This window comes from Trachurus trachurus, assembly GCF_905171665.1.
Source record: "Trachurus trachurus genome assembly, chromosome: 14".
Lineage (NCBI taxonomy): Eukaryota > Metazoa > Chordata > Actinopteri > Carangiformes > Carangidae > Trachurus > Trachurus trachurus.
The window spans coordinates 25,097,941-25,118,771 of record NC_139903.1 but is presented as its reverse complement, the minus strand read 5'-3'; the positions used below and the strand labels follow the sequence as shown (position 1 = coordinate 25,118,771).

The following is a 20,831-nucleotide window of genomic DNA, read 5'->3' as shown; positions in this document are numbered from 1 at the left end:
GACGGCTTGACGATGTGTGCTTGTGTGTGTATGTGTGTGTGTGTGTCTGCTGTGTGTGCGTGCGAGTGTGTGGCAGAAGGCTTAAAGAGGTGTGCATTAAGAAAGAAAGAAGAAAAAAAACATGCAAATCCAGTTCCTTCCTCTAATTTTCAGTTATGACAACAAATCAAGTACAAACAAAGGAATCAGCTCTATCGTTAATCAATTTCCTGCTCTCAACTCTGAGTCCTGGGTCAGCCTGAGCCTGCTGTGTGTCTGTGTGTGTGTGTGTGTGTCTGTGTGTGTCTGTGTGTGTCTGTGTGTGTGTGTGTGTGTGTGTGTACATCCTCTGTGTGGACAGGCTGCAGGACAGGGGACAAGCTCATTAGGCCCAGAACGTTGAGGGTGAGAACAGATGAGAACGGTGGGAGGAGGAGGGGGAGGGGAGGAGGGGAGGAGGGAGGGGAGGAGGGGAGGAGGAGGAGGAGGGAGGGGGGGAGGGAGGGGGGAGGGAGGGAGGGAGGGAGGGGGGGCGCCGGCAGCAGAGGTGTGTATTTACAGAATGACACAGCAGTTACTCTCCCCAGTCTTCTCTCTATTCCTCTGACCTGCGAAGACACACACACACACAAACATTATTATCATCATCATCATCATCATCATCATCATCATCATCATCATCATCATCATCATCATCATCACAATGATCCTCCACAGACGGAGAAGCAGTCAACCACTCTACATGTGCTGTGACGTCACTAGAAAACATTCTGGTTTCAGAGGTGGAGCACGTCCACATTCAACAACACATCTGTCCAGCTGTGGATCCAGACTGCAGCAGCCCTCCCTCCTCCAAACAGGAACAGCCTGCAGACTGTAGGGAAAAACCACTGGGCTGGTGCTGCTGTGGTGCGTTCAGGGTAAACAGCTGTGTAAAGATGAGCATGAGCAGTGTCGCTCTGATCCCTCCCCAGATGTCTTTAACCTGGAGCAGGTGCACGGTTGGAGTTTTACTGACTTCACACTGGGATGTGATTGGTAGACGATCAATAAATTACGAGAACGCTCTGTTTCAACTGTTCTCCAAGGCCGACAGAAGAGGAAGTAAGTGATACTATGGCAACTTCCTGTCTGACAGTGTTTTAAACCCCAGCAGTGTTGGCATCTTGGTTTCTGATCGGCCTCCACCTCGTCCTGGACTGGACGTCCTGTCTCCGGTCCACACCCACACCTCAGCCCCTGTGTTATATCTGCTTCACTTCACTACTGAACTTTGCCTTGTAATTGTTCAACAGGTAAGGTAATTATTGATTTAGCCTAACCTCACCTTTCACTCATTCTACCCAGAATGCATAGCAAGTTAGTCCTACTAAAGACAGCTGCGTATGTGCATTCGCTCCCTGCACAGAAAGAGTCAAAAATGAATACCTTTCTACAGATATCATGATGTTTTTTGGGGGGTTTTCTCTACATTTTAAACTAATATTTTAGACAAAAATGTACATAGAAGATTGACAGGCGAAACTTTATGTAAATAAAAGTATAAAGTTGTATGTTTGAGTCCACTGTCTGTTGTGAGAAAGTTTCAAATCTTCTGCTCTGTTCTTCTCTCACTTTGCTGATTCGGGCCAAACAACTCAAGTGTTTCGTGACACAGACGCGCTGAGGCGTGGCATCAGAGACTGAATATTTCTCCCTCTGATGTCAAGCTACATGTGTGGACTGGTTCCTTCTCGTGTGATTTACACTGTGCTTCCTCTTATGGACCCAACGTCATGGGACAAACTCTCACAGTGATGAAGTTGTTTTTGTTAACAACATCTAACTCCTGAAATATGAGCTCAGTTCTGTGATGTGAATACTTACTGCTTCACATTCACCTCCATTCAATAGTAAATTGCAGGTTGCCAGATATTTGTGGGGTATCCACCAAATACCTTTCACTCTTTATCACAATAACCAACCACCATGACATTAGGCCAGGATATGTCTCTACGGTCCTCTACACATCACCTCCTACTAGACAATGGCTCACCACCTATACATATGATTTATCTTGGCTGTGTCTTCCACACCATGTGCTGTATCGTAGGGATACACTTCGGGGAGCCAATTATTCGCACAAGTGGCTCTTCCTAAAACAGAAGCCATGTGTAGAGATAAATAATGGCCGAGAGCAGAACGTTTAAAGTTGCTCAAGAGTGTGAAAGGCCGTCTGAAAGGAAAGGAGGGAGACGGAGAGCTGGTTACCTTGGGAATTTGGCTCAGGCAAAGTCTCTCTGGCAACTAAATGCATCACTGTGGTCTTCCCCAAGGGCAGTTTGAGGGCTGGTGGGGGAGAAGAGAGAGACACAGACAGAGAGTTAGAGGTTACTCAGTGAGCATCAGACCTGTCATTCACCATCTGTATCACTGGACGCAAGGCGAGGAGGAGGCACAGGAGAAAAACTACATTTAAGCTGCTCCATGAAATAATGAACATGCCAAAATAGATGTTGTTGCAGAATCATAATCTTTGCTGCGGAGGAAAAAGGTCATAAATGTACACAAAGTGTCTGTTATTTTAACATAGTGTGGCTGCTGTTGAAAGTCTGAATATTTCCCTTTCCCACTCCCCACTGCATGAAACATGTGAACTCTGATCAGAATATCGTATAATAAAAATTTGCCACTAGTATTTTCATTTCACACACAGTCAGTGCTTTTTTCATGTATGTGCCATATATAGTAGGAATATTGATAATATCCTCATCAATATTGTAATATTGATTTCATATAGTGTCCTGCCATGTCCTACTTCCAAGTCCATTACCACACAACAACCATCATCTAACTTTGACAAGAACACAACTGAACTGCACCATGGCGTTTGTTTATTTCTCTACTAAAATGAAAGGAAATCAGTGTGTGCTGATGGACGACGGTTAAAATGCTTTGTAACCTAACAAGTCACACTGGTCCTGCTGTGATGTTTGATTGTTAATAAACCTCCATGTGCATCTCACACTAAACTGTAGCTGATCTCTTTGCTGCAAGACTTACTCCCCCCGCCGTAACTGCTTAACAATGATACGTTGCGTGCCTTCACGTGTGGGTGTGTGTTTGACAGTGTGTGGGTGTGGGTTTGGGTGTTTGTACGTGTGTGCAAGCGTCTCTGTGTTTGCATTTCAAAGCCACTGAGAGTTTTGGCTCCACATCAGGAGGATTCTGTGTCGGCCCGCGAACACGTTAAACCAACGATAAGGGAATTATCGGATAGATGGCAGAAATGGACGGGAGGGGCATAACCTCATTAACCACACAAAACAGCAGTCAAATCAAAATTGGGTTAAGTAGAGTAAAAAAAAAAACGGTGTAAAAGCCAGAGAGAAGTGAAGAAGGCGAGGGGCCGCCTCAAAAGAAGACATCCTCTCACTTCTGGTATTCATTTTCACACACCCCCCTCCCTCCCCCCTCTCTGTCTCTTCTTTGTGCCGCCCGAGGTCTACTCAAACACCAGCCTTGCCCCTTTCCTGACCATGCTCTTTCCCCCTCTTTTTTCCTCTATTTCCTCTCTCCTCCCTCTCTCCGTCAAAGCAGGCTTGTCCGGAGCACTGAGGTACCTCTGTTCTGCGGCGCAGGAAAAGGATGAGAACAGCAAAGAACTTTCCAGCGACACACTGCTGCGAGTTTGTGTGTACGTCTACGAGCGGCACATGAGTGTTTTTTTGTTTTTTTTTCTTCTTTGGGTGGAGAGGAGGTGTACTTTGTGTGTTTTCTCACCTCCTAGTGTTACGTTGCCGTGTAGAAAACGTCCCTGGTAGATCAGCCTCAGGATGTTAGGACTGCTGACCTGCTCTTCCTCCCAGTCTGAAAGAAAAAAAGAGATGGAAAGAAAGAGAGAGTTAAAGAGAAAAGTCAACATGGAGACACATCAGTGAAGCTCCTCATGCATCCTGTTTAATGACCCCTTTGTCCTCGTCCTCATAAATTTCTACATTGTTCAGCCTTTTTTCCATAAAACACCATCATCATCATTACTGTACAATCTATAAAATATAAACCGAGAACATGCAGGTCACAGTCACAGCCTTTTCGTTGCTGCCTGCGACTGAACTGGCTTTAAACACCACAATCAACTTTAATTGTTAAAGGGATAGTTCAACATTTTGGCAAATTGGCCCATTGCCATAAACCCTATAGTCTTAGCAGTAGGTTTGTTACCTTTAATTGTCAGGTGCAGCTATTTTTAGAACGGCAGAGCAGAACTGTGAGCTGCTCAGAGCTACGCTACGGAGGCTAATGGGATTTATTGGTTTCCCTCATCAAACTCATCAAATACACAATCCAACAACTCCAAAACGCTCTGGTGGACAAGTTGTGACCTGCACATTCATGAGATAATAACAGAACGTTACGAGACAGAGTTGTTTTAGAGGTAAATTCATGCAAAACCGCTGATTCACGTTCCTGTCATGGGCAGTTTTTCGGCAAGCAGTCTCTGCATTTGCTCGAAAACAACTCTGTCTTGTAACTTTCCGTTATTATCTCATAGCGTGGTGAATGTGCAGGTCACAACTTGTCCACCAGAGCGTTTTGGAGTTGTTGGATTGTGTATTTGATGAGTTTGATGAGGGAAACCAAGAAATCCCATCAGCCTCCGTAGCGTAGCTCTGAGCAGCTCACGGCTCTGCTTCGGCGTTCTAAAATTAGCTTGCACCGACAAATAAAGGTAACAAACCTACTCCTAAAACTATAGAGATTATGGCAATGGGCCAATTTGCCAAAATGTTGAACTATCCATTTAAGGAGCTCTGATCTCAGATCAGCAGCGAGCTTCTATAGGAGTCCTATTTGGCGTCAATCTAAGACTTACAGTGAAATGAAAAGAAATCTGTCATTGCAGCGTGGAAAGAATGACCACCAGCGACCACACTGGGGATATTTTGAGGCGTTCACAGCCTTTATTTTAGATTATTACATGCAGAATGTATAATATGTGGGCTTTGTGGGTTTCACTGCAGAATGTGAGAAGCACTCGGAGCAAGAGAAGAAAAGGTGTGGCCTGGGAAGAGCCGAAAACAAAAAAAAAGTGACGGCATTAAATGAGAGAGAAAACAGTGGGAGAGGGGGGGGGGTTGCGCGGCAGCAGAGTCTGGCCACCAGATGTTTGTCTCCAGCTAAACAAGAGGGTGTTGGTCCTGACTGAACGCCTGCTCTGGGTCTTGCAGGGTTCAAGATGTGCTGTCTGGGAGGAACACCTCTGAAGCTGACAGCGGGACGGAACGGAAAGCTCCTCTCTTGCGGCGGAGGAGAATCTGGGTCCGTCGGTTTAATTTATAGTTTTTCACACAGGGTGGGCTTCTCCTGGACCGGGCTGCCTTCACAGCACCGTGGGAAAAAGGCTGCAGTCCGTGCAGATCTGAAGGTGGTGTAAGGTCGGCAGTATCAAATAAATTCTAACACTGGCGTAGCAGCACTTAGGGAGTGGGTGTATTAGAAAAAGGAGGTGGCTGCACTTGCAATCCCACATTCCTGTATGCAATGATAATCAGGCTGACAGGAGGACAGCCATCTAATTACCCTCCATCCAAGATGTGCACATTCCCATTCTGCCCGTACAGAGCTTCATACCTCATCTGCAGTGGGTTTGAATGTGATATAAAACAGGGAGCAGCTCCTCCACGGCCTCTTTCACCAGGACATAAAGCCAAATCATCTGGTTTCCAAGTGCATTAGCAGCTAAGCTACAATTACTACTAATGCAAACATACTGCAGCTGTGCTTATACAGTAATGTCATTTATTACAAAATAACACAATATGGGTCGAAGTTATCTGCGTGGAGAATGTGGGAAAGCGGCGACTGTTCCTGTAAGCATCACAGACTGCATACCAAAAACTGCTCGTTTACATTTTGCAGCTAATGTGAAGCAGACATGCTAGTCACACACAGGCACAAACATCTCCAAGTTTAATAATGCAGCTAGGAGGCTGGGATGTTTCATGCATCTCAATACACAAGAACAAAAGTGTGTTATGTTATTTTGATAACAGGAAATCACCCCCACAGTTAACATGGATCTTAAACGCTATGTAACCACTAAAACTCAGCTATGGATGGTTCACTGATGATGATACTCAGGAGATGAGCTGAGCTCTGACCCATCACTGTCATTTTTATCATGTAGTTTTTCATAGCAGCGTATCTGAATGAGAGTATGAGATTTAGTTTGACCATTGGAACCAATGTATAAATATTATGCAATTGTGAATGTTTCAACACCACAGTAAAACATGAAGTAACCACTGTTCCCTTTGGCCAACATATGACACATCTCTAAAGACTCCCCTCTCTCCCATTAAAACTGATTCTTTTTTCTTTTTTTTGGGCCACAATGGGTGATGGGATGTTTTTAATATATTTCTAGGTGAAAGGGAATAAAATCATTACAGCATAGCATCGCAATACTTTGTGTGACAATACCGTATGGATATATGGACGCCAAGTAAAACATTTTTTATCATGCAAATTGAAGTTTTTAGTCCTTTTAATGACCTTGCTGGTGAGTATGTTTGCTTGACAATCCTGTTTCACAAGAATGAAAATGATGCAGTTGCAAAAAAAAGTGACAAATCCCAAAGTATCACAATGTGTCACTGTAATACGCCCAGTTTCCTCTTTATGGTGTCGTACTGTACTGTGAAATGTATTGTTGAGCCTCTGCTGGTTCCCACCACTCTGTACTTCACTTTAATATTTCCATTCCATGCTACTTAGACTGTACATTGTCCCTTTTTTATTCCGCTCTAACATGATTTCATGGTTATTATGAAGAAAAAATGTCTGCATCTCTCAGAGATGGCTGTGTTCATCACAGAGGGGCTTTTTCATTATCTTAATCATGTGACTGCACATGCTCCTGCCACTTCTTTATCAGCTTCCACTGCTGGGAACAGCCACTGACAGATACTTACCCATCGGCCAGTTGTCATAGACGTGTTTGGCGATGTCTGCAGCCGAGTCATTGGGGGAGAACAGGAACTCTTTCGTCTTCCCGCTGACTAAAATAAGCCGCAGGTTTATCTGCAACACAGATAAAAAAGAAGAAATGTGCGTTAGAAATGTATGTCAGAAACACTTAGACACATTAATACAACACAAACAACTGGCCAGCGTGTCACATTAAAAACAGCAGGATCAGGAAGCAGAGGGATCCAAGTTAAGTCATCTCATAGGCAACAGGAGAAGGATATGAAGACCCTGAGGAGCGTCTTTCCGCAGGATCAGCTCCCATCTGTCTCCCCGACTTCCTCCTCACTTTTTCTCTCACCCCTCACACTCCCTGCTTCTTTGTCCTTGGTTTTCTGTCACTGCCCGGTCGGCTATCACCTTCTCCCCTGAACCACTCGCGGCCCGGCCGTCTGGCTCTGCCTCTTCTCTCCCTCTCTGGCCCGTACAATGCTTCAAACATACACTTCATCATCATGTGATGTTCTTCAAGAGACTAAAAGCAGTTTAATTTTAATCTGCAACACTTAACCACAAATTAAAGGCCATGTGGACATTATGTGAGCTATCTGGTTTTATTTATTTATACTCTGAAGGCTAACTGCATTTCCCAATTACATTTTCATTGCTTTTTTCTGTATTGCATTGCTGTTTCTGGGTTAATTTCCTGGCTTGGAGTACAATATTAAAACCCCTGGGTCGCAGCATTATTTCTGAATGAGACTGAGTGGTTTGTAATTTTAATACAACCAAATAACCAATAACAAGAACAATGATAGATGACCACTGCTCTCCACTAGGCCAGTCCTCTATCCTTTAACCCCCTTACACAGAGGTCAGAGGTCAGAGTCTGCATAAGAAACAAGTGACTCCTACTCAAGGACACTTCAGTAGGTCATTATGCGAACAACATGATTTCTACGGTGGGAACTAACCGCACAATGAACAAAAACAATAAACATGAGATGCCCCACACATCATCAGTATTTTCACCAACATATACACAGATTCATTTTCCCATAGAAGAGTAAATATTGAGATTCAAAGAGGCAAAATCCCCCAAATCCTGATAAAAACACAACTCGGAGCACATTCTTGGACCAGAACAGAATTAGAACCAGTTTCTCCTGATAAACGATGAAGTGGAGGAAGATGCTGATGATAACTGTTAAAAGCTACTGGACTGTTTTCCTCTCACACACTTATCGTCCTGACTGTTAAATGATCATTATTTCTCCCTCTAACTTGTCAATGGTCCTGACTTCAGCAGTACTAATAAATAAAAGATGTGCAACTTGATCTAAATACCAGTCATTACACAGCACACAATGTATGAGCATCAACACCATCCGACTCTGTCCAATTATTTGTGACGTCCAAATTATAACTGTCATCGGCTCAACAATCAGTGTGTTGCTTTTCCTCACTGCGCTGACGTCTCGCTCTAACATCATTTTAAACATGCCAACAAAAATGAGGACAAGTAAACAAATGCAGGAGTGTTGTTGCTAGGCGCTATGTCGCTTTCCACGTCACTAACCTTAAATCAGCCAAACACGGACGTGAATAGTGTGTTTTGCATTTACAGCTATTCATTTTGAATATCAATTAAACCGTGTGGCATTAGGATGCATATGGGGGCGTTATCTCCCAGCTGGCGTGACGTGTGTGTGTTGTGTGTGTGTAGCAGTTTTGGTATGGTGTGCCTTTAAGAGCCGGAGCAAAGGTCTGAGCTGTGTGTTTGCCTTCGCTTACTGTATTTGTGTGTCTGGCCTGCAGTGTTTGCGCATGGCACAAGCACGTGTGTGTCATTGTTGCCAATGTGTTTCCATGTGCCGAGCGTCTGCACACACACCCCCCTCTCTGCGCATACACACACACACACACACATCCACCCTCCCCATCTCTGAGCAACACACACACACGTGAATACGTATACACACACACACACACACACACAGTAACAGTCAGAGCCTGCTGCAGTGATGTAACAGAGCTAACACCAACGGATTGAAACACAGATCTCTGTAAGCACGTTATCAAATCAGCTTATAGGTTTAAGCATGGAGAGCCATACACACACATACACACACACACACACACACACTATGCATATATACACAATAACACATACACACGGTGATATTAGGAAAAAGACATACATATAGTGTGTATATATATACAGTATATGTATGCAAACACACTGAGACGACACCTGAGGCAGATGGATGTACCTATACACGGAGGAAGGAGCAGCAGAGGAATCCCCTCCACAAGGTCTTTTTCCTTCCTGGTTGAACACCTGGTCGTTACCATGGTGTCTCCATGGCGACAGCCAGTGGTGGGTGGCTTAACCTGATAACACCTACAAGATAGCTTTACACCCCCGCCCCCCCCACACACACACACACACCTCCTCCTTCCTGCCCATTTTCCATTGTGTCACATCATATTGTCTTCCTCTCCTTGCAGCAATCTCTGCACCCCCTCCCTCGCTCTGTCTCGCTCTGTCTCTCTCTCCCACTCTGTCAATCTCTCGCGCACATACAGTGGAGGAATGCACAAGGACAGAATAACAACAGGCATGGAGCTGGCCTCAATTAAACAGGGTAAACTCGGCCTTATCGTCAACCTGCACAACTTTCAATCTCTCTCTCTCTCGCTCCCTTTCTCTCCATTTTCTTCCTTGTGACACGTGACAGAGGACATCCTCCATCACAGTCATCAAGGGTCTTCAAGGAATGATGTTCGTCCCTGCAGTTCAGTCCACAGGCTTGTACAGTAAGAGCCTGGGGATGGGACAACACTTCACTACAACATCTTAAGGTTGGCCTTTCCATTCCTTCTCTCCTTCTATTACCCATTATTCTGATTTTTCACTGAATCCAGGTCTCCTGCTCTTTTCTTCCCCCCTCCCTCCTCTCATCTGCCTGAGGGTCCCTGTGCCATCTCCCTGGACTCTCTTCCGCAGAGGAGCCCGGTAATGTGGTTTCTCCGGCAGCTCAGGGAAGAATATTCAATTACTATCTACTCTCTGGAAGCAACACAACAGCTCCAGGTACTGTATGTATGTGGACAGCATACACACATAAACATACATATAGATAAGCATACACATACAGACAGTGGCTTACTCATGCATACACACACACAGCTTGTCCTCTCATAAACCAGTGAATGAATGAATGAAGGCTTCACTGGTTTGCAAAGCAGGTGGAGAGCAGCAAGAAGCCACATACACATCCCCAGTGTGAGGAGGATGTGTAAATATCTGTGAGTCCTGGCATCAAGATGCTGAAACGTCCTGCACGGTGCAGCAGCTTCTATTCCTGGCTACTCCAGGAAAAATAATCAAACAAAACCAAACAGGCCACTTGTGCGCGAAAACTGGTGACACAGCTCCCCTGCTCGTCGAGCCTCCTCTTCAGACCCAGACGTTCACACACACTACAATAATGTAACCCTGCTGCCAAGTAGTGCAATGGTGTAAACATGTGAAGTAAGCAAACCCTCTTGGCTAAACACTGTTTGCACACGGAGGAGAGCAGGAAATTCAATGCCATCTATAATTATTCCTCCTTGAGTACCGCTCTCCACTCTTTCTCAAGGCAAAATGTGTGTGTGTGTCTGTGTGTCTGTGTGCATGTGTTTATAAGAGCCTTAAAGAGTATTGCTGCTCTTTAGACCCTCTACAGCAGTCAACAAATTACAGAGTGGGAAGCCTTCCTGTGGGAATATATTAGAGCAACTTTATATGTAGTCTGCACAGTAAGGTCAGCCACTGCTGTCAGCGTGGATTCCTAACTATATGAATGAATTTAAGAGAGGAGGTGGGTGATTAAAGCGAGCCAGCTGGATCCAGCAGCCGGCCCACTTTGACTTAGCCCATTAAATCTGGAGAAAATTTGACTGTAAACGCAAGAATGTAACCACACAGCACTCTGACTGCTCAGATCCCACATGAATTATCAGTCGCTGATTTTTATTGATAATTACTTGTAGGCACTTTTCTTTCTGGCACCGCTTTCATGTTGAATTTCAATGAATATTAACAGCAGACATACTGTAATGGGCTATTTGCGGCTTGTCGGACAAACTGTGAACAAACTGCACTGTAAGAAAAAAATAGGAGAAAAAAAAAGAGCAGCCTGAGAGACACTTGTCCCATTTTTAATTAGTCAAAACTGAATAAATAAAACAGCTTTGCAAGCTCTTTGTGATTTTGCAAATTACAGTACAATTATTAGCTCTGATTAGCATACAAATTCAATCAAGGAGCCTTTATTTTCCTTAATTAAAACACTGAAAAGCTGTGTTTTTAGAGAATCAATGCACATGGGGGAACAAAAGGCTGAATGCATGTTTCTCAGGCTGAAGCTTCATTTCCTCAGATATTGATTTGTCAAATCGCCTCATTCTGACTTCGACATATTGAATACAATTTTAGAAATATTGTTTTTTTGTTGTTGTTGTTGGTAATGTTCGTGTGTGTTCCTTTCGTTGTGTGCACCCATACACATACACACAGACGGAGTAGTTACATAATGACGTCTGACTGATAATAGTGTGATACAAGAAACACAGCCTTAGGCTAAGATTTGTAATCTCAGGGCCTGTGTGAGTGTGAGTTGGGGGCTGTGCATTACTGCAATCGGTTTTCAGGCACTTTCTTAAACTTATTATGTTATTTTCCTTTTCCCGTCCTCCTTTCTATAATACCTATACTAGAGACTAAAAACTAGCTGAAGATAATCGTATTAGCTGGCTATTTTCATTCCGGGAAGGAGGGGGCTCTTCAAAATAAAAGCAGTGAAGGTTCAGCTTTGTCTTCAAAGTTCCTTTACGAAGATATTCACTTAGCACAACACAAGCTGCAATGTGTTGGTTTAATGAAACAAACCTAACATCCGTCTTAGGGATAATACAATAAAATGCACATTAGGAGTCAAAACCAGGTTAGGATGACACATCTGGCTCACTATAACCTGCTAGTGCTGAGGGATGCAACACAACGTTCCAGTGCAGTAAAGATCTGGAAATAAACAGTAGGACCTTGACCTTGTCCAGTTTCGTTTATTATTAACTTACCAATCTTTAGAGGGCACTTATCTGTAGTGACTAATGTGCCGTGGCTTATTTTGACCTACTTTACCCACAGCTGGTAGCTAACGCGCAGCACCAACCACATGGGAAAACATTGGTAGCTTCAACTTTATACTTTAATATTGAGACTTTTTTTTCGCTGTTAGGCAAAGAACAGAAAAGCTCAAAATTTATTCTAATCACACTCTCAAATCATAATCATTATCAACTGATTATGGCTACAGTCATGCTCTGCTGGTTGCCATGCCAACACTCGAGGTGACTAGGGAGCTAGTTAGTCATCTGTGCCGTTTTGTCCTGTTTTTATGCGTGTACTCTAAGTGGAAGCAGTGGAGACTGTGCTCCTGTTGTCAGTGCACAACATAATAATGCAGCATAATATTACAACACGACTGACAGGTCTTAAGTAGGATTACACGTCTCTGTCTTGACAATATTTGTTTACCTTCATCTAACATGATGTTTTTGAAGTAGCTGATCTGATTGGACAGAGAGTTAAAGGTGTTTTCTAAAAGACTGCAGTGTATGTCTCAGAGAAGTCTGATGGAAAACAACCCTCCACCGACATTCAGACTTCCTGTTTTAACTACATGCATGATCATGCAGTGATAGGGATAAACCACACAGTGAGTTATCATCTGAATCTGCAGCTCCCCCTCCGCTTTATGCAGCAGCACAGCCCGGTTTGTTATTGTCTAGCTGTCTGCCTGTGATGTCACCGTTTCTCTCAGGAGCCGGTAGAGACCAAAGACAGAGCTACATTACAAACTGGACAGAGATACAGCGATAGCATCATGTCAACGTCATGTTCCCACTGTCCCCAAGAGGCTGGAAAAGTCCGTTCTTGCAGGTTTAACCAGTGTAAAGCAGCAACATGATAACAGGCTTCAGTGGTTAACTCTCCAGCTTCTGACGCCACATGGGTGACCCTGTTGCCTGGAATCAGATCCCCGGAGTATTTTCCTTCCTGTGGCTCCTTGTTTCTGTACAAACAGAGCGGCCTGTTTGGTGGACATAACACACAGACCTTCTTCCTGTTGGACTCTATTACGGCCATTAATCATTAAAGAGAGTATCCACTGTAATGTAAGAGCCAACACCACAGACCTTTTTTGCACTTTCTGGTTCCGCTCACTAACTTCCTGTGGCGCAGGCAGCTAATGGCCACATTACAGGTCTAATAGCCGTTTCTTGTCTTCATAACAGCATCAAACATTCTGCGGCAGATTAATTGCCCAAAGTAAAGACGCCATCAACTCAAAGCTCTCTTACAAGACCTAAAAATGAGGGCTTTAATTATTACCTTCATTATTTAACATTGAATATTTTTGCATATTAATGCTTTCTAGGTGTCACTCTGACCACTTTGTGTCCAGAGGGTGTTTAGTAGGTTTACTGTCATCATTTCACTGCGGCAGTTTTAAATCTGGATTTAGGATCCAGGAAAAAACTGAACAGTAAAAACAGTTCCTTCTCTTCAGCTGCTCTCACCACTATCAGTCACACGTCCTCTTACTCAATTGGCCCATCATACCTGCTACCTCTCTCCGAGCCCTTGTCCTTTTGTACTGTCATTCATGCAGACCTATCCTTTGATACGCTGACGTCCTCGTCACAGCCAAATCCACTCTGCTGCTCTTTCTGCTCCCTCTCCTCTTCCTGTCACAAGCATGATCAGCTGGTTACCACGGCGCTGCAGTCAGCCACGTACCTGACAGCTCTCTGCGTTCTGTCCTCCCTCTCCGTCGCTGCGCTCCTCCGTGGCTACATGCAGATAACCCTTTAATCCATCAGCTGCTTCTCCTCTCTCTCCAGAAACAGGTAGAGCTCCCTTTCATGCTGTCATTTCCCCCCCCTCTCTCCCCACTCCCAGTGTCTTTTGAAAACTCACCTCGCTTAACTCGCGCACATCCGCCCAGGGCTGCATTCCTCTCTCCTGACAGACGTCAGGTAGTCGCGTTTGATCACTCGCTACGCTCTTCCTATCGCTTCCCTCTCTGTGATCAGAGCCGCCCGTCACAAAAGGTGGAGGCAGGTTTCGCCTCGCACGACGGCCTCCTGCCTCCTGCTTCCTGCCGCCGGCTCGGCTCTACGTCTCACCTCTTCACACTTCCCACACTTCCAAAATGGCTCTTCCAACATCCCAGGGCCAATTTGAAGTAACACGCCAAACAGGCGCCATCCCGGACCTGAAGTAAACTACTGTGCATTACCCACCGGCAACATACACACTGATGGGATGCTGCGCGTGGAAGCAAAGGGATCAAAGGGAGCTTCATCCAACATTACAGTGCTGCATTAAAGAGCCAGAGTGCTGGGATGAGGATAACGCTACTCTTGCCTGGTAAAGAGGTTCAAGCCCATCTAAATATTTACACAGAAGCACTTGTATTGGCTTTCACATGTTTGACTACCTGCACTCCGATGCTTCTTCCCTCTTACAGTGAGAAACAGAATGACAGGAGAACTATAGTAACACTGTGGAGCTGTTAAAATGGAAAATTAAGAGGGGCAGGGGTCGACAGCTCAATGACAGCGCTAGGTGACACCCTTAGTCACAAGAGGTTGATGAGAATGATGATACCTCTCTCATATCTGTTGGGCAGCCTCGCACAAAGACAGGCTGTGACCTGCCGAAGAGCTTAAGTGGTGCTGAAACATGAATGGAGAGAGTCAGGCCCAATGTTTCCATATGCTAAGCTAAGCTAAGCTAAGCTAAGCCACTGCTGGCTGCAGCTTTATACTCAGTTGTCATCAATTATTTCGTCCAAGTCTCGGCATCAAAGACCATCAAAATGCCACACTACACCATGTGAATCTTTTAACACACGCAATCGACTTAATTTGGCGACAGAGTCATCCTGAGTCACTGACTCGACTTCACGTCCCCAAAATCACTCACAGCACAATGTTGCGTGACTGACAAAACAAGCATGACTTTAAATGTTTAAAGAGATGAGCGTGTGATTAACTTCGGAGGTCTTCTTCACCACAAGTTCCTCTTTCAGACGTTAACTGTGGAACATAACCATGCCAGGCTGCCAGCTGATGCACATGTTAATCATTTTAATGTTTGCATCTCATGCCAGAGCCGAACCTTCACATTCAAATGTTTCTTTAGCACCAATGCAGCTGCACGGAAATCAATAATAATTTCTCTGAGCAAATGGAATAAACAACATTGTTGTCTCACTACAAACATATGCACTGAGACAAATATTAACAAGTTGTTGAGAGCAACAAACACTGGTGGTTCTTCTAAACTTTGGTCAAAAGTGTTACTACATAGTACTGCTTCCTGTGAATTAGTCCGTCACCTCCGCCTACACAGCCGCTGACAACATACTGTAGTGTGCCCATGTGGGCTAAACTGTAGCCACAGGTATGAAGCCACAACCCACGAGCCACCATTCAACAAAACCTACACAAATACAAAACACTGCCACTTATTGCTACTGATAAAGAATGCAACACACTGTGCACAAAGTTAAATTAATTTCCCATGATTAATTAGCTGCTCTGATTACTGATAAACAGTCACCCCAACACACTGCTGCACCTGCAACATACTGGTATGGTACTTCTAAGAATAGGGCTGCAACTAACAATTATTTTCATTATTGATTAATCTGTTGATTCTTTAAATGATTAATCGATTAGTTGTTTGGTCAATAAAATGTGGAAAAATGTCAATCAGCGTTTCCCAAACCACAAGATGTCGTCCTCAAATGTCTTGTTTTGTCCACAAACCACACAGATACTCAGTTTATCGTCATAAAGTAATACAGAAACCAGAAATATTCACATTTAAGAAGCTGAAATCAGAGAATTTGGACTTTTTTTCCTTAAAAAACTACTCAAACTGATTATTCAATTATCAAGTTGACAATTCATTTAATAATCTATTATTGTTTGATTAATCAATTAATTGCTGCAGCTCTATCTAAAAAGCACCTACAGACATTGCAACACAAGTAGTAAGGAGACTTAATAAAGTCCAGTGGACATTTCCACACTTCAGTGTCTACATGAATCAGTGTCGGGGTTGAAGACATCCTCAAATCAGACGTGTCCCTGTCCTGATGTTGGAGGAGAGTAGAGAAACGACTACAAAGATCTTGCGGAGTCCTGTATTACACACAGCCACCAAAGTGCTGATGCTGTACAGACGCCATGACAGCGATGACGGGATCTGATGTTAGAGGAAACGCTGACACTTCTGGAGGCGAGCCCGGGGGACGCAGGGAGGAAATGAGAGAGCACGAGAGGGAACGGAAGATTCAAAGAGGGAACAACGAAGGTCAGAGAGGGAGAGCAGCGGCGGCGAGACCAAAGAGGCGTGAATGAGAATAAGGTGGTGAAAATCTACTTAGGTCCTCTTGATTATCCAGCGGCTAATTGATGCTTTACGTTCATACATGTTTGCACGTGCATTTACACGCATGCACACTCCAAACGCCTGGTGGAGGGGGGGGGGCTGCTGAGGCTCTACTTTTGAAGCCGTGGGCCGGGACGTGAAATTGCTCTTGTATGCTTGAATCGATTCTCCTCTCATCTCTCTGTCAGCGTCTAGACTGTCTGTCCCCCCCCCCCCCCAGTGAAACACGAGGCTAAAGAATGACAAGGTGCTAAACTGTGAGATAAATATGTGACTGTGGCTGTCAGATAGTGAAAAAGATGCTTTCCCCTGGTTGATCTAGTAGACAGAAGGCTAAGTTTGAGGCTTTCTGGTACAGACAGGGACGGCTCCAGCTTCATCTCTAGATAGAAACTGTGAAAGCAAAGGAAACCAGCAGCTGTGTGACGTTGTGTTGGAGATGGTTGTGTCTCTGGAGACGGCCAATGTGGAGATCTGCATCACAATTTCTGTTACGTTGTGGAACAGACAGTCTTCCGCGGCGCAGAGGAAACATTTTTCATGCATCCTCACCCTCACGTATAAATGATACTGTATAAATGAAACAGTAACTTCCCCTGTGAAGGCCAGCTATTCACTCCAACAGAATGTCATATTATAAACTAGTTCTTTTCCAGCATAACACAGCCTTCCTCTGACATCCAAGCCAGAGAGGCAGAGATGTTACATGATGTCCTCTGTGTTAAAAATGTACCCTACCTCTAATTTCTGAGCACAATGGATGGTTACATCTGGTCCTTTGTGCCTGGTAAATGGAGGGAAAATTGACTGCTGGCTGGGAAGCAGAAATAAAAACAGAGCTGTTTTCAGGAAGCATCTGAAACCTGTTCACCACTTCAGCAAACGGTTTGTAACAATGAGATCAAAGTCGAAAACAAAAAACCACTGCAGAATTGACATTAAAGATACAACAAATGACTGAAACTGTGAGTAAAAACCTAAGAGCTGTATCACTGGGGAGGTTTCAGTCTGTGTTCAGCTGTGCTACTTTGCTTTGTTTTCTGTTTGTGTAGTTCACTTTCCAGAAATGGACGCGATTTGCTGAGTTGCTGTTCAGCCCAGCGGCGGGGCCACACAGACCCAAAGGCCAGCAGCAGCAGCAGCGTGCCACATGTCGGCGTGCTGCTGGTGTGAGGGGAGTGGGACCACACAGAGGGCTGATGATCCCTGATGAAGGCTTTGATGAAAGGACCTCCTGTCCTTTACCTCCTCCGTCCTACCATTTGGTCAGCAGCAGCAGCCCTGTGTGTCCTCTTCCTCCTCCTCCTCCTCCTCCTCTCCCATCGCAGGGTGTTCCACCAATGTGACTTCCTCCCCCGTGTTTTCCTGACCCCCACTATGTGAAAGCCCTGGAGTCAAATAAAGCATCCCCACACTGTCCCCCCTCCCCTCCCCTCCCTCCCCAGAGAACTACCTACTCTGCGGTGACCTCTGCCTTCCCACGTCTCCCCCCTCCCCTGTCTCTACACACCCACCTACCCCCCACGCTCTTTCCTAGGTGGTCCCTGCAGAAGTGTGTGTTTGATGCCCCGCAGTCAGGATTAGCTTGATTTGTAACCTTTCATGTTGTCCTTTCCGAGCACAAGCTTTTCCTGTTATTTTTAAATCTGTGCATGTACGACGAGGCTTCTTCAACACAGGTAAACCACATTTAACATAACATGTTTACACTCAGAGTTGTGTTAGTATTGAAGACATTTAAGCAAAGTGCTGATCCCTCATTGTTTTTTGGCTCTATTTTGTTTTATATTATTTATAATTGTCTACATACAGTCATACATTTTTTTTGTTGCCACATTTGATATTCTGTGAAGCTAAAATGACATTTTTCATTATTTTCTAATGCAATTCATTCAATAACTTCACTAAATAATTAACAGATCAATTTATAATGAACCTAATTATGAAGTGCAGCTAGAATTATCAATAATATTTATCATCTGCCATGATCTGCCTCTGTGAGTTGGGAAAATCTTTCAGATCCGTTACATTACGTGGGAGTGTACGAGTGCCTGGTTAATTTAATTCAGAGCTTCAGAAGTTGTTGTTTTTGTGAATGTTTTCACCCCATAAAGGAAGAACAGCACAATGGCACGCACATAATGAGGTTCCCAAAAACCATTACTGCCTCTGTCCATTTCCTCACACATACTATAAAGTCTCCGCCGCAATTTCAAGAATAAAATGACGGAACATGGAGAGAGAGAGAGAGAGAGAGAGAGAGAGAGAGAGAGAGAGAGAGAGAGAGAGAGAGAGAGAGAGAGAGAGAGAGAGAGAGAGAGAGAGAGAGAGAGAGGGGGGAGGAAGAGCTGTGAGACAGCAGTTATATTCACAACACTGCATTTCCTTTTCTCCTCCAGAAAAGAGCATTGCCCTGCAGTCATAACTCACGTGATGCCATGTGTGTGTAGAAGGGAGAGTGTGTAGTGTCTACATGCATGTATGTGTGTGTGTGTGTGTGTGTGTGTGTGTGAGTGCACGCACACTGGGGAGAGAGAAGAGAGAGAAAGGCACACAGATAGAGACTGCTGGCAAGCTAAAACGCCCTCTGTGCTGGAATTTACCAGATGGCACAGGACAGAAACAACCAGGGGTATTATTACCACACACACGCACGCACACAAACACACACACACACACTGCAGTTTCTAGGCCTGGTTGGGAATGAAGCAGCATCCAGTGACAGGGGTAGATGCATATTTACATGCGTGTGTAATACTAAACAAAACAAACAGAAACATGTCCTTCAATAAAAGCTCCAGCTAGAGTCCCCTGGCAGTTCACCAATAACAACCCACACACACACACACACACACTAGCAGCAACAAAACAATGCTAGAAAAGCTAAACAGTAACACTAAAGTTTACAAGAAGGCCAATTCAAAGACACCACACAGTCCTCTAACATAACAAAACATACAGTAACGTAACGTAACAGAACATAACAAAACATAGCGTAACAAAACATAACATAACAAAACGTAACGTAACATAACATAACAAAACGTAACGTAACAAAACGTAACGTAACAAAACGTAACGTAACAAAACATAACGTAACGTAACAAAACGTAACGTAACATAACATAACAAAACGTAACGTAACAAAACGTAACGTAACAAAACGTAACGTAACAAAACATAACGTAACAAAGCGTAACGTAACATAACGTAACAAAACATAACGTAACATAATATAACGTAACAAAACGTAACACTATTCAAACTACTACTTCAATACTTTATAATACAGTGCGTATGTTGCAACAGCATGCCCTCAATAATTATCAGATTGGACAAATAAACCCTCAGGATGCCCTTTTTCTACTACTACAGTGATATAAATAAAAAAAACATCTAAATTCACTTTTAAGTATAGATCTAAAAGACATTCATGAAAACAGACACAATCGTTATGTACCACTGTCTGTGTTTTGTTCTGCATTGTGCTGTGGTTAGAGATCCGATCTAGCTACTGGTTATGTCTGTGTTGTGCACAACAGGAAAAAGGCAGCCTCAGTGGGGAAACAGTGGAGGCAACACAACGGTTACACAAGCGGGGGGAGGGGAGCGGCTGGGGACCCAATCAAGACCTTTGACAAACATTATTCCACAGCAGGGCAGGAGAAAAAAATATGGATACCGATGATATAATTGAGCAAGGCAGGCAGTGAGGCTTTTGAGGGGTGACGTGCTGCCTGTTACAAGACCATAATGAAGATGTTTACAGCTCATGCAGCAGTATGATACAGAATTTGCTTCTCGTGCATCTACCTGGGGATGCTGAGGTAGCTTAAAGGTTAAGAGCCTTTTTAAAAAATGGAGCACTCTTTAACGTCACAGATATGGCCCTGTTTGTTCAACGCTGTGACCTCTGGATTAAAAATTAGACAGGATTACTGCACCTGCCATCTCTGAGCCTTAATGGCTGTTGTGAGCCTTAAAACCATGTTGTACTATGGACTGTGACTGTGCTACGATCAGCTGACTGAGCTACTCTGTGCCATGGCAGAGGGAGAAGTCAGCTAAACTTAGCCAAAACACGGCAGCCTTACTCACACACAGTCACCCGAGCTTTCATACCCCAACAACAGGCCATGCAGACTACTGACGGTTACACAGACCGAGTGAGACCGAGCTGCTGTTTTGCTTCTATGAAGTCAAATGATCTCCGACTCAGAGAAGCCTCTTGACAGAAGCATGCCGTTAAAAGTAAACTTTAAGTGGATATCTGACGTCCTCTGTGAAAGTCAAAGTTCTGCTGCTTCCCCCAAGATAAACCAACGCTTCCTCATTACAAGAAACTGAGAAAAAAAAAACAGAGATGAAAAGCCTTCAGTCA

At 44.2% G+C, this 20,831-nt stretch overlaps 1 protein-coding gene across 1 annotated transcript in view; it reads right to left on the bottom strand.

Annotated features, from left to right (window-relative positions):
- Positions 1-284: 284 nt before the first annotated feature.
- ubl3a (ubiquitin-like 3a) overlaps positions 285-20,831 on the bottom strand; it is a 32,553-nt gene continuing 12,006 nt past the window's right edge. The window contains exons 2-5 of the mRNA XM_083987222.1: positions 6,936-7,044; positions 3,742-3,828; positions 2,230-2,307; positions 285-587 (exon numbers count right to left, since the gene is read on the bottom strand). Coding sequence (XP_083843348.1) covers positions 535-587; positions 2,230-2,307; positions 3,742-3,828; positions 6,936-7,044 — 327 coding nt within the window. The 3' untranslated portion in view covers positions 285-534. The remainder of the gene's footprint in view (positions 588-2,229; positions 2,308-3,741; positions 3,829-6,935; positions 7,045-20,831) is intronic.